We start from the raw sequence: 13,057 nt of genomic DNA, 5'->3' as shown, positions 1-13,057 counted from the left end.
CAGCATGGCCGAGTCTTTGTCAGAAGGGGCAGTCTTCTTGCTCAAGGCCCCCAGGCACCAGTCGAGGAAATTAAAAATTTCGAAGGCGCGAAAGACTCCCTTCAACAAGTGGTCCAGATCAGAAAAGGTCCAGCAGACCTTAGAGCGTCTCATAGCCGACCTACGGGGAGAGTCAACCAAACTTGAGAAGTCGGCCTGGGCAGAGGCAGGGACCCCCAAGCCTGGTTCCTCTCCCGTGGCATACCAGACGCCCGACTTAGAAGCCAGCTTAGGAGGAGGAAACATAAAAGATGTCCTTCCCAGTTGCTGCTTGGACTGCAACCAATCCCCTAAAACCCTCAAAGCTCTCTTAGATGATCTGGCGAGGACAAGCTTGGTGTAGGCAGACGTAATAGGCTGCATGCCTAGAGAAAACTCGGATGGAGGAGAACGAGGGGTTGCAGAAACAAAGTGTTCAGGGTATAACTCTCTGAACAGAGTCAGGACCTTACGAAAGTCTATGGAAGGTGGCGACGACTTGTGTTCCTCCACATCAGAAGAAGGATCATCCAGGTGAGCAGCTTCATCCTCAGAAACCTCATCACCTGAGGGTTGAGAAGCGAGAGGTAACGATAAAGCGGTATGCTGAATGGCTGAATCCTGTAGAACGGGTGCATGCGCACTTGCGGATCCATCATCAAGTCTCTGCTGAAGAGGATGAGGGCTGGCAATGACAAAGTCATGAGGCTGGGATGAAGGAGGTTCTACGTAGGTCTGAGGAGCAAGCGTGGTCAGAAGCGAATGCTGTAAGGCATGAGGCTCATGCTGCATGGTATGCGGTTCATGTTGAATGGGAAGAGGCTCATGCTGCGAAGAATGCGGTTGCTGCATGCGTTGAGGCGGCTGCCTCATAGCATGAGGTTCCTGCCTCAAGAGTTGCGTCTGCCTCAAGGGTTGAGGAGGTAGCTGCGCAGAGAGAGGCTCTTGCCTCAAGAGTTGAGGCGGTTGCCGCATAGCATGAGGCTGCTGCCTCAAGGATGGTGGAGGTTGCCGCAACGCATGAGGCTGCTGCCTCAAGGATGGAGGAGGTTGCCGCAACGCATGAGGCTCCTGCCTCATGGGTAGAGGAGGTTGCTGCAAAGCATGAGGCTCCTGCCTCAAGGGTTGAGGAGGTTGCCGCATAGCAAGAGGCTCCTGCCTCAAGGAAAGTGGAGGTTGCTGCATAGCGCTGGTACCTGGCAACTCCCAATGCGGCAGCTCACGCATGGAGGCAGGAGGAGCCTCAACATCATACGTCTGGCAGGGTGGACTGCGCAGAGGTGGAGGAGCGCTCGCAAGAGGAGGTGTGCTAACCTTCTCTGCCTGAAACTCCTGCATCAACACCGCAAGCTGAGACTGCATTGTCTGCAGCATAGACAACTTGGGATCAACAGAAGTTGGAGCAGAGGCCTGTTGAGGCATCGCTTTACCTCTCTTAGGAGGCGTGCAGTCATCAGATGACTGCGGCGAGTCCGAACTGGCCCAGTGGCTACACCTGGGCTGTTGGACTCGCTCGGTCTGGACCTTACGTTTAAGAGGTCGTGAGACCTGGGTCCAGCGTTTCCTCCTGGAAACTTCTTCCGCAGACGAGGAAATAAAGGGCTCAATCGTCTGGGAGTGGAAGTGACGATCTCTATCAGATACGCCCGCAACCACTGAGGATACAACTGTGCGCCGATCAAGGCCTGCCGAACCCTTTTGCCCTTCGACATTGCTTCTCCCCTGGGCTTGGGAGCTTGCAAGAGGTCCCGGACTGGGAGGACGACTGGCACGCACAGAAGTATCCTCATGCGCAACACTGACACTGACACTAGGCACAGCACTGGCACTACCACTTCCCACTGCACTTTTCACTTTAAGTTCCTTGACATCTGCCAAGAGAAGATTGTGGTCACTCACTAAAGACTCCACCTTATCACCTAGAGCCTGAATGGCACGTAACATATCCGACATATCAGGCTGAGCACTCGTAATAGGTTCGGGGGTCACCACTACAGGGGAAGGAAAAGGTTGAGGATCATGGGGGGAGGAATAAACCAAAGAGCGAGAAGAACTCCTCCTAACTCTCTCCCTCTCTAACCTAGCCGTATACTTGAGGAATTCATTAAAATCGAATTCCGAAAGCCCGGCACATTCCTCACATCGATCTTCCAACTGACAGGATTTTCCCCTACAGTCGGAACAAACGGTGTGAGGATCAACCGAGGCCTTCGGAAGACGCCTACTACAAGTCCTAACACTACATCGCCTTTGTCTAGGAGCTTGAGAGTGGTCGGACATCTTGAATTAGAGAACAGTCAAGGGGGGATTCCAAATTAAAGCAAAGATCGTTAACCATTAAATCAATTTAATTCCAAAAGCTATCTAAGCTAAGGGAAAAGCTTCCTGTATAGCAAAGGCTAAATTTCAGAGCAATACTTCACCAAAACCGTGAACAAAGACTCCAAAATCAACAGCGTATCCATGTAGGTCTTGCCGGCGGCACGACAGAGGAAAAATTGAGGTGGTGTTGACAAGAAGTACTGGAGTACCTGACCACAGATGGCGCTGGTGAGTACACCCCCCTCTTGTATAGCGATCGCTGGCGTATCCCGTCCGTAGATTTCTGTCGGGCAACGGAGTTGACAGCTACATGATTATCGGGTAAGATTAATATTGAAAAGTATATTTTACACCCATAGCTAATTTTTTCTAAAAAACTAAAGCCTTGTATAACTTTAAAATGAATTTTGCAGTCTGCCCCCCTTAAGATGTATGGGACAAATCTTTTAAAGATTCAGAGCCTCAAGACATTTAACTTTTAAGGCTTTCAACTGAGGAATCCATGTAAGCCTGCAATCAAATAATCCAAAAATCTAGCTTCACTTGCACATGGGATCCATTATCTTTAATGCAAATATCCGGGTTTGGATGTACTCCCCGAATACAACAGAAATTGGCAACAACACTTGCTTATTGAAAACAAATCCATTTTTGTCAAATGTGTTAGTTTTCTCTCAGCCATTGCCATTCTAGCTCCAGCAAATGTTATGGAGAGATCTACAAAAAGGGTTTAGAGAATATCTTGGGGAATGACAGGGGATATCCCATTAATGGTTAATGCAAATAAGGTTACACTTAACACATTACCCTAGAATCAAAAGGCCAAATTTTTGTTAGGGATAGTTCCGTGTGCCAGTATGGGAATACATACACTCTATGGTCCAATCACCATCAGGTACAGTAGTTGGCTCCCACAATTGGTTTTGAAAAAAATTCCTATTCTGGATATGGAATCCCCACCAAAAAGTCTAGACAGTGAAAATGTTGAAAGTTTTGACAGCAAGGGTGGAGACAGTTGATAAATATGAAGGAGGATGAAGCAACACTAATAGAAATAAGTTGAAAGAAATTTAAAGTTAGAGTTAAAAATAAAAAAAAAATTCCCATGTTTGAAAACTCTCTTGCCCATCACAAGACTTCAGCAAGGAAAGGATATGTCATGCTGAAGCCCAATGACATCAGGGCATTCCCTCATTAATAAGGAGAATAAAAGATGGCTGTTCCCTCATCCCCTTCCTTGGGTTTGATTGCAGACTAGACGCAGTGGAGCCACATGATTGAGCAACTTTTTTTTTCAAGAGTTTCTCCCTCCATCTTGCCAGATGAGGATGCGGATGGTCAGATGTATGCAACCCATTTTCTTAATACCATACATTCTAACAACATATACACCACATGGATATACATTTCCTTGACTGACTACCATTTCTTGGTAGTAACCTCATTTAACACCTAGTCTCTCTTCATGACTAGGTCATTAAGAGGTTGACAAGTTATAATTTCACTCCTGTACAGGATATTACCTGGGATAGTAAATCAGACAGTTTGGTTGTAAGAACATCCCACCACCTGAAAGTAAGTCTTGTACAGGACATTACCTGGGATAGTAAATCAGACAGTTTGGTTGTAAGAACATCCCACCACCTGAAAGTAAGTCTTGTACAGGACATTACCTGGGATAGTAAATCAGACAGTTTGGTTATAAAAACATCCCGCCACCTGAAAGCAAGTCTCCTATTAAAGGACAGATTTGTGTAGTTAGGGAAAATAAAAATGTCTGGAAGAGCTTGTGATATTCATAGACCTTTGTTGATTTTGTCCCTTTAGTGCCACCAACTAGAGTGGAGATGTAAGAATGGAGTAGATATTTTATGCTTTTTGTTAGAGGTCAGGAACTGGGTGGCTCTGGTGACGTCAGCATGATGTCTACAAGCTAAGTGTTGATACAATAAATCTTATTGTTAAAATTCCTTTTTTCATGACAAGTTTTTGGCTTGTTAAAAATGGTTAAAGACCAAGTTGAAACCATCCAAGCAAAAATAATGTTGCTGTTGGTGGCAGGTTTTTAATGATCTTTACAGTCAAATAATTTTAGGCACTGTATATGATGTGTCATGTTTTGTTAATGGAAGGTTTTTGTATTTTCTAACTTTTATTAACAGGTTGAGCTTAGTGGTGATGAGATAAGTCCTGTTAAGCACCTCAGACTCAAAGAATCTACAGGTGTGCAGGAAGAGGATGAAGCAATTCTGCGCAAGATTGTTAAAAAGGTATGTTAATTATTTTTGAAACCTGTGTACAGTATTGCCTTCATTGGTGCAGTGTTTTTTAAATTAATTTCTAATCCGTGTACAGGAAACTTTTTTTGAAAGACGAGATTGGGTTCCCAAGACTTACTGAATCTATCAACGAATATTTGACTATCTCTTGGATTGGGGTCTAGGAGGCTATTCAAGTGTTCTTGTGCAACCTGGGGGCTTTAAAGTAAAATTTAACAGGTTAGACAACAAGAAAGAAAGAAGAAAGTGTGAATGAAGGTATAGTTGAAGACCTTCAAGTAATGTCTACAATGCTCTACTCTGATGCACTGACAGCACCAATCCTCTATGGGGACAAAACCTAGATTAATACGTACATAATGGCCCTGTTATTATTATCATCATTACTTGCCAAGCTACAACCCTAGTTGGAAAAGCAGGATGCTATAAGCCCAGGGGCCCCAACAGGGAAAATAGCCCAGTGAGGAAAGGAAACAAGGAAAAATAAAATATCTTAAGAACAGAAACATTAAAATAAATATTTCCTATACAAACTATAAAAACTTAACAAAACAAGAGGAAAAGAAATAAGATATAATAGCGTGCCCAAGTATACCCTCAAGCAAGAGAACTCTACCAAGACAGTGGAAGACCATGGTACAGAGGCTATGGCACTACCCAAGACTAGAGAACAATGGTTTCATTTTGGAGTGTCCTCCTCCTAGATGAGCTGCTTACCATAGCTAAAGATTCTCTTCTACCCTTACCAAGAGGAAAGTAGCCACTGACAATTACAGTGCAGTAATTAACCTCTTGAGTGAAGAATTGTTTGTTAATCTCAGTGTTGTCAGGTGTATGAGGACACAGGAAAATCTGTAAAGAATAGGCCAGACTATTCGGTATATCTGTGGGCAAAGAGAAAGTGAACCGTAACCAGAGAGAAAGATCTAATTTAGTACTGTCTGGCCAGTCAAAGGACTCCATAACTCTGTAGTGGTAGTATCTCAATGGATGGCTGGTGCCCTGGACAACCTACTACCTAGAAGGGGAAACATTTTCTTAGTCACTAAAAACGATAATTAGGAATGATCTGTCCAAATACTGTACTGTTGCACTTATCTATAAATATGCACATGACCATGCTAAAGTAAATAAAATAGATAAAAATTAATTAGTGATATGGGGGTATCATTAGAAAAGACCAAAAAGGTAATGAATTAACGAGTGTCACTACCTCGAAGTCCTAAACAGACAACTATAATACTCATCTTGGGAGCAGGGATCTCCAAAATGTCAGATATCTTCAAAAACAAAAAACAACACAGAGCAATGGAAAACACGTTTGAACTTTCGCTGGTGCTAAAGAGGAATGAAAGTAGTGGGGTGGGGAGGTGTAGGGGTGAAGGGAGGATAGTCGTAGTAGGGGATGTTGATGAAGGAGAGGTCTAGCTGGTGAGGGACCTATGGTCATGGTTCTATCACGCCCCAGTATCTATACCGACACTCATTGAGTGAGCGAGCTGGGTTAATTCCTGGCATTCCTTTTTTCTCTGGTATATTTAGCAATACTTATGCCTTAGAAATGGTGCTTTAAGGAACATTTCATGGAGCGACACAGGTCGAGCCCAGAAATAGATTTTTCCTTCGTCAAAATCCCTTTATTTGGGTCTATAAATTAACTTAAGTGTATGTTTGCATAGGCTAGCCAGGGTTAAGCTTGGCTTTTAGGATATCCTAACCTAAACCAAGTAATTTTATTATTTCTATGACAGCACTTTGGTCTTGCTCATAACTTTTGTGGACCTGTTAGTGTAGTCAGTTGAAGGATTACTGTATGTGGATGACTAATATTTTATACTATTAATCGATAAAAGGGAAAAATTTATTTTTCCATAAGAATCAATTTTAGGTGTTCTAGATTACAACTTTGGATATGAACTCATGGATTGCTTTTTGTATATAGTATAGTAATTTTTGTTTAATTTCCAATATTGGGGATTATTTTTTAAGACATCCCCATCACTCATCTGCATAATTTCAGTAAAACAGTTCTTTCATGTTTTTCCCTTCTAGGCTGAGAAGTACGGCATAGCTTTGACTGTAGCAGCATACCTACAGGATCAGGAAGCCCACCCTCCACCTCCATCAATAAGAATAACAGCCAACAAGGATTTGACCAAGAAAGAAATTGATAAAGCTTTCAAAGCTCTTAAGCAAGCAATTGACGATGTTATAGAGTAACCTGTGGTATGTTGTATTGGGGAATATCCATCTCTGATTTTAGGGGACAGTTGAGTTTGTATAATTTATACAAAAATATAATAGTAATAGAGAAACTCATTGAGAGAATCTATTCTTCATCTTGAGTTTTTGTGCATTGCCAGCAACTTCCTGCAACAAAAACACATGATCAAGAAAAAGGCATTACAGAAATGCATGGAATGCGATACTTTTACTGCGGTAAGCTGGATGATATATTGAATTTTACTTTGTACATTTGTATAGTACGGTATAGAACTTTTAGTAAAGAGCTTATTCAGGGTGTTTTAACTAGTACGATTAATTTTGGGCTCAAGCCATGGCGTCCTGATGGAAGGTTCCTTTTTGGTAGCTTCCTTGGGTATATAACTTGATGCATAAGTTCATCTGTAGGACGATTAAGTTGAAGGCTTAAATTTCATTATATTTTCACTAAATATTTTTTAATGAACTACTGGGATGTCTGCAGCTTGTGTTGTTTATTATCCTTTCAGAAGTGATCTTTTATTTACAATTGCTGTTCCCACTAAAATTAACAGTGCTGTGGAATGGGTGATGACTACAAGACCAAATCTAAATATACTGTACAATTTCTAAATTAGTCTAGTTTTCCTAGGAATAGAAACTTGAGTACAGTGTTTATTTAGGAGTAGCCTTTGGCAACAGCTGATTCCAATTGTGGAAACTTCATAAGATATATCTCTTCAAAGTGTGAAGTATGCATGTTCAGATTAATGCACATTCACATGATGAAAAAAAATGGATTACCTGAATAAAATACGTACCAAGGGACACACTGCAGTACCAGAGTGAGAACACAAATGACTCTCTACATTAAATTTCAATTAATAAATAACTTTACAGTCAGTCCTCCTTATTTGCGGGGTTGGGTAACAAACCGGTGCAAAATTGGAGAATTTGCGAATGCTTGCTGCCCTCGGGAGAAAGAGCTCATAACTTAGCAAAAAAAAAGAGAGAGAGAGAGAGAGAGAGAGAGAGAGAGAGAGAGAGAGAGAGAGAGAGAGAGAGAGAGAGAGAGAGAGAGAGAGAGAGAGAGCGCACATCAAATCCATTGTCTTTTTTTGGGCTTGAGCCATGTCGTCCTGATGGAAGTTCCTCTAAGGCAGCTTTCTAATTGGGATATTTCTGAGAGCTATATACCAGAGAATTTAAGAAGTAATAACAGGGTTCTATACCCTGGAGCAAATATCCCAAGAAATATCTTGCATGCAACAGAGACGTGTTTAAAACAAGCCACGGCTATCCTTCTCCAAAAAGAGTTAATCTTGTCTCGAAGGATATGGGATAGGATTGGATACGTGGGCGAGAGCGCCCTTACAACTTTCAATCCCAATGTGCTGCTGCGAACAATTGCTGGTTCATCATTTCTTCTAGCAGTGCCATTTTGACTACTGTATTTGCTTCGGAGTTTTTATGCGAGTTATTTTGGGTTTTTGAGTGCTTTTGGTATCATGGATGCTGCTGCTTCTTTCTCAACGACTAAGTTGGCCATTTCCTTTTGTGTTGGATAATTTCGCATCTCCCCTCCGGTATGTTTCCGATGTGCATGCTTTTTTCGCCTGCAGCTGTCGCATGGCCGAAGCCGGCGGCTCATGTATCCAAATCTATCGGAAATATTTTGTTAATTTGTCATAGTTTAGTAGGATTGGGTTTTATACATTTTTACAATTCTGTTAAGATAATGTGTTATAACCTTTTCCTATTTTCTGCATATATGTATTTTATGTCTTGACTTAGGCTAACTCTGATCTTGGCCGTTGGCCATGACTGGTAAATATGTACTTGTGCACCCTGACCTTCTATCACATAACCTTGCAGGTTTTAGGAGGCTGCCCATCCTCCCATGCTATTGATAGTCATGGTGGGGAGCTGCAGCCCTGAAAATCCTTCTGAGAGCAGTGGATAGTGTTTTACAGTTGACCTAGGATGACTGTTTCACTTGTCTACTTAGCCCAAGTGTTTGGCCAGGCAGCACAGGTAGTGGGAACTTGTTTGATGCCAGTGTCTACATTCTGTTGATCCTCAGAATGCAACCAACCTTGTTCTAATGCTGACAGGTAGACCTCCCTTTGGTGTCACCTTACCCATTCCTAGGTTTCCTTACTTAGTTTTTGGTAGGCTGGCAGCCAGTTGTGAGGACTTTCTCTGTGCCTTCTTATTGCAGACCCCCTTGAAACAACGTAGTTCTAATGCTAAAGTTAGGCCTTCCTGTCATGCTGCTTCACCACTTAGAGTCTACCTTTCCCCCCTCACCCCACCCCCTTGTTTGCCTGCTGGTTCATCTACTTGCTGTAGAACATAGTTCCCCTCCCAGTCCAGTTCCCTGGCGACTGAAGTGTCTCTCGTTGCTATATAGACGGACGGGATAGCTTGTGGGCTACCTAGTCTGGCCCCAGATAGGGAAGATTTTTATTCCTTTCTTGGATTAACTCTCTGCCCCTTTACAGACCACTTTTGGGTGGTCTAGTTGCCCCTTCCCCTTTCTAGTTAGGCCATAATCCTTCACTGTCCTAGGAACTCAATTCCTTTGTCATGTCTACATACCGTAGCATTTGAGTATCCCTCATCTGCTATATAGGCTGGGCTTGCCTGCTCAGCAGTCTTCTTATGGCCTAACCCTATTTAGGCAGAGATCTAGAACCTTTTGGGGTTCTCCTCTGCCTCCTTGGTACCTCAGTAGTTGCCTGGTCTCTGGCTGCAACTTCTCAACCTGGGCTATGTATCCTCTGCTGCAGTCTCTTTGACTCTTTTGCCAGTTTTTGCGTTATTGTTGGCTGTGGGAATCGAGGACAAAGAGATGACGAGTTTCTACCGCATACCGGCAGTTATTCAGAATCAGGACAAGATACAGAAGAATTATCCAAGCGCAGACGTGACTTGTGGTTGACCAGAATATCACGGGCTGATCTATGCGAATCCTCACTACCCTATGCACGTATCTGTTCTGATCATTTCATATCAGATCAGTCTCGGCTAGGCCCTAAAAGTATCATTATTCCTGTGTAAACATGCTATATCCGATCGCATGGGTGACTTCACAAGTATCATCGTCAGTTCAGTGTGTAGTGTGTGTGGGGGAGGGGGCATCTCAATTTTTAAACATCAAAAGGGGCATCTCAGATTTTCAAAACAAAAATTAAGAGCGCCCATATTGGCTATATTAACAAAGGCTACTTACCTAGGTCTCTATTTCGTCAAGGTGCTCATGCCTATATATAATTATGTGTATATTTATATTCATTTCAATTTGTGTATTAAATTGCGCAGACATACAGGCCTATGTGATGAATAAACATTGATTATAAATAATAATAATAATAATAATAATAATAATATCTGAAAGCTGGTTTAACCCGAAGTGGTCTTCAGCTTATATATGAAACATCGAAAAAATAATTAAACTTGCGCAATTAATTACAAGGAGGCAAAACGATCATCCATGAGCATTACAATAGAGTTTGTCCATCATATGTTTATATGTATATAAGAAATTATAGCATTTGTAACCAAACACAAACACATGGTTAGGCATGAACGGATAGAGATTTGACATTATAATGCAAAACTTTAACATACATTTTGACAAATCAAAAACTATAATACACAAGGTTAGGCTAAATGATCAATATTAGCTTTATAATTATAAACATTCTCTTCATTGGCCCAGTGTTTATCTAATTTTGGACTTAAAAGCATTAAAGGGAAAAACAACAAATTCTGGATGCAGATTATTCAATAGAACTAATCCTCAATATTTTGACTGAATGAATTCTGCATCTGGTATGGATCTAGGCCATCAATTAGATTGAGTTTCTGCTTGTAAAACCGCTTATCATCACCCGACAATTGTTTGACAAAGTCGCTCTCATTGTCCATATTTGATGTAGCAGCCGCCATGTTTTCGCTTTGTATGTCCTCCAGCAAAGCAGCCGGCGATTCCCAATGACGTCATTGAAAGGACTCTATAGCAGGTGACAACTCGATCGGCAGATAGACCTAATCACTCCTTCCTCTAGCCAAGTGATAAATTTAGTTAAATACCCAGGAATTATGCGAGAAACTAATGTAAGTCATGTAGGGCACAATGATCCCCTGTGTCATATGACCAGAAAACAGCACTTCAAGTAAATTAAGTACACACATCAGCAACGAAGAAAAAAAAATGTATGAAGGTGGGTAAGAATACGGCAGTGTAAGGGGGGTCACAATGGGGCATTAGCCCTCAACCCGTTAGGTAATTAGGCAAGGACACAGTTTGTAGGCTGGATTGGAGAGGGTGAAGTTTAGGTTAGTTGGTGTTTATGTTTTACGGCCACTGATATACTGTACAAAGGCTCCCAATGACCTTAACTATTGACAGTCCTCAATTCCACCACTTGTCTACAAGACCTTCCACAATTACCTGTAGCTCTTAAAATAATCATCACTTACATGCCGTAACAACAGCTCATCACAACCTAACCAAACTATATAAGGATTCTTTAGCTAGAAAAAAAATAAAAAATATTCGCCCAGTCAGTACCGCTGCGCTTTTGCAGTGTTACCAGTTCTTTACTTTTTAGTACATTTAAATTTTACATTTAAAATACTTCGACAACTTCTAACAGTACTAATAGTATACCCCTAAAGGTAAATATATGATACTTTAATTTCTAGCTAAATACATGAACCATGTTTTTCCCACTCGTTATCTTGTGTTTTATGCATTTCTGACCAGGATTATTGAGTTTTTGGACTTTATATAGACAACAATGGGAGACCCCAGGGCGAAATCAGGGTGGTTTTTTTTTTTTTTTTTTTTTTTTTTTTTTTTCTTGGTGGGGAAATGTAATAAATAAGTGATTTACAGCAATAATGATTGTCATAAATGCAAACTTAGCACAAGACAACCAGATGTAATACATATGGTTCATGTGACTGAAAACAGGCCAAAATGTGATTATTTAACGCTTTTGAGATTTGAAAGAAAAAGGGTACAGAACCTAACATACCTACCCAACCTAACCTAGTAATTCCCAGGTCACAACCCCTAGGCTGGGGGAACACACCCCTAGGCTGGGGGAACACACCCCTCACCCCCTCAGGTCACAACCCCTAGCTGGGAAGGGGGGGGGGCAAGCCCCGACACCCCTCCCAAGGACACAAACCTTTCCAGGTTACAACCTTTGGTTGGAACCCCCTTCCCAGGTCACAACCGCTCGTCAGACACCCCCATTCCCAGGTCACAAACAAAGTAAATCATAAATAAATCCTTACAATATGATAAAAGTAAATAACAAATAAATCCTTACATTATGAAAAAGTAAGGCACAAATAATTCCTTACCTTAGGATTGACACCGTTTTTTTTTTTTTTCTTTTCTTTTGACAACCTTAACAGAAGCTTTGCAGTAAAATGTGTTGGCCTTCCTAAAAAATGTCAGAATCAGACCTTCGAGGCATTATTTCGTCGTTATTTTTCTAATTTCACATGAGTAACAATAGCCTTATACCAAACAGAGCATTTCCACCATATTCAATTGCCGACATAAACGAAATAACACTTAATTTCGAAATAGATTGATGTACTAACCTTCAAGACGTCTTCACGGGATGGTGGTTGCATTTAAACTGAGGCCCTGAGGGGAAGGCGAAGGTCACGAAGGTGGGAAAATAATGGCTATTGTAGAACAACATCCGGGAACTTATGAGGAAATACTTATAGGCTGATAATTGGTTAAAAAACAAAATAAACACCTGACAGAAACGTCACTGTAAATGCACAGAAAGCTCCCCAAACCATGGGAAAAAGCGCATGCCCAAAAAGTCTCCTTCAGTCTCTCGGATGTAAACAATGGAAAGTGAAATACATACTTCAAATTTTAATAGACATACCCAAGTTATAATGTCCCAGCCCCTATTAAAAAGAGAAAAATACCAAACCAGCCAGCACTCATCCACTTCTAATAGCGAATTCCAGTTTCGCTACAATTTAGAGTATCATATATTCAAACCCCTAAAATTAGCCCCGAAAATCCTTAAGTGACATTACCCTGTAATGAAATACAATAATACCAAAATCTTTAATACTACTGTATTTCCACAAACCCAATCTGCTATTTATACATTTACCATTCTCGCTGGAGTAACTATTAAGCCTGAATACAAATGCTAGCGAAATAACTGATAACGATACAGAGC

At 41.4% G+C, this 13,057-nt stretch overlaps 1 protein-coding gene across 1 annotated transcript in view; it reads left to right on the top strand.

Moving 5' to 3' along the window:
• The window catches only part of LOC137641257 (serine palmitoyltransferase 1-like), a 94,798-nt gene extending 87,796 nt beyond the window's left edge, over window positions 1-7,002 (top strand). The window contains exons 11-12 of the mRNA XM_068373687.1: window positions 4,503-4,610; window positions 6,672-7,002. Coding sequence (XP_068229788.1) covers window positions 4,503-4,610; window positions 6,672-6,839 — 276 coding nt within the window. The 3' untranslated portion in view covers window positions 6,840-7,002. The remainder of the gene's footprint in view (window positions 1-4,502; window positions 4,611-6,671) is intronic.
• Window positions 7,003-13,057: the final 6,055 nt, after the last annotated feature.

The sequence above is a fragment of the Palaemon carinicauda genome, chromosome 5 (genome assembly GCF_036898095.1).
Source record: "Palaemon carinicauda isolate YSFRI2023 chromosome 5, ASM3689809v2, whole genome shotgun sequence".
Classification (NCBI taxonomy): domain Eukaryota; kingdom Metazoa; phylum Arthropoda; class Malacostraca; order Decapoda; family Palaemonidae; genus Palaemon; species Palaemon carinicauda.
The sequence above is the reverse complement of the archived record's forward strand: the minus strand, read 5'-3'. Positions and strand labels throughout refer to the sequence as shown.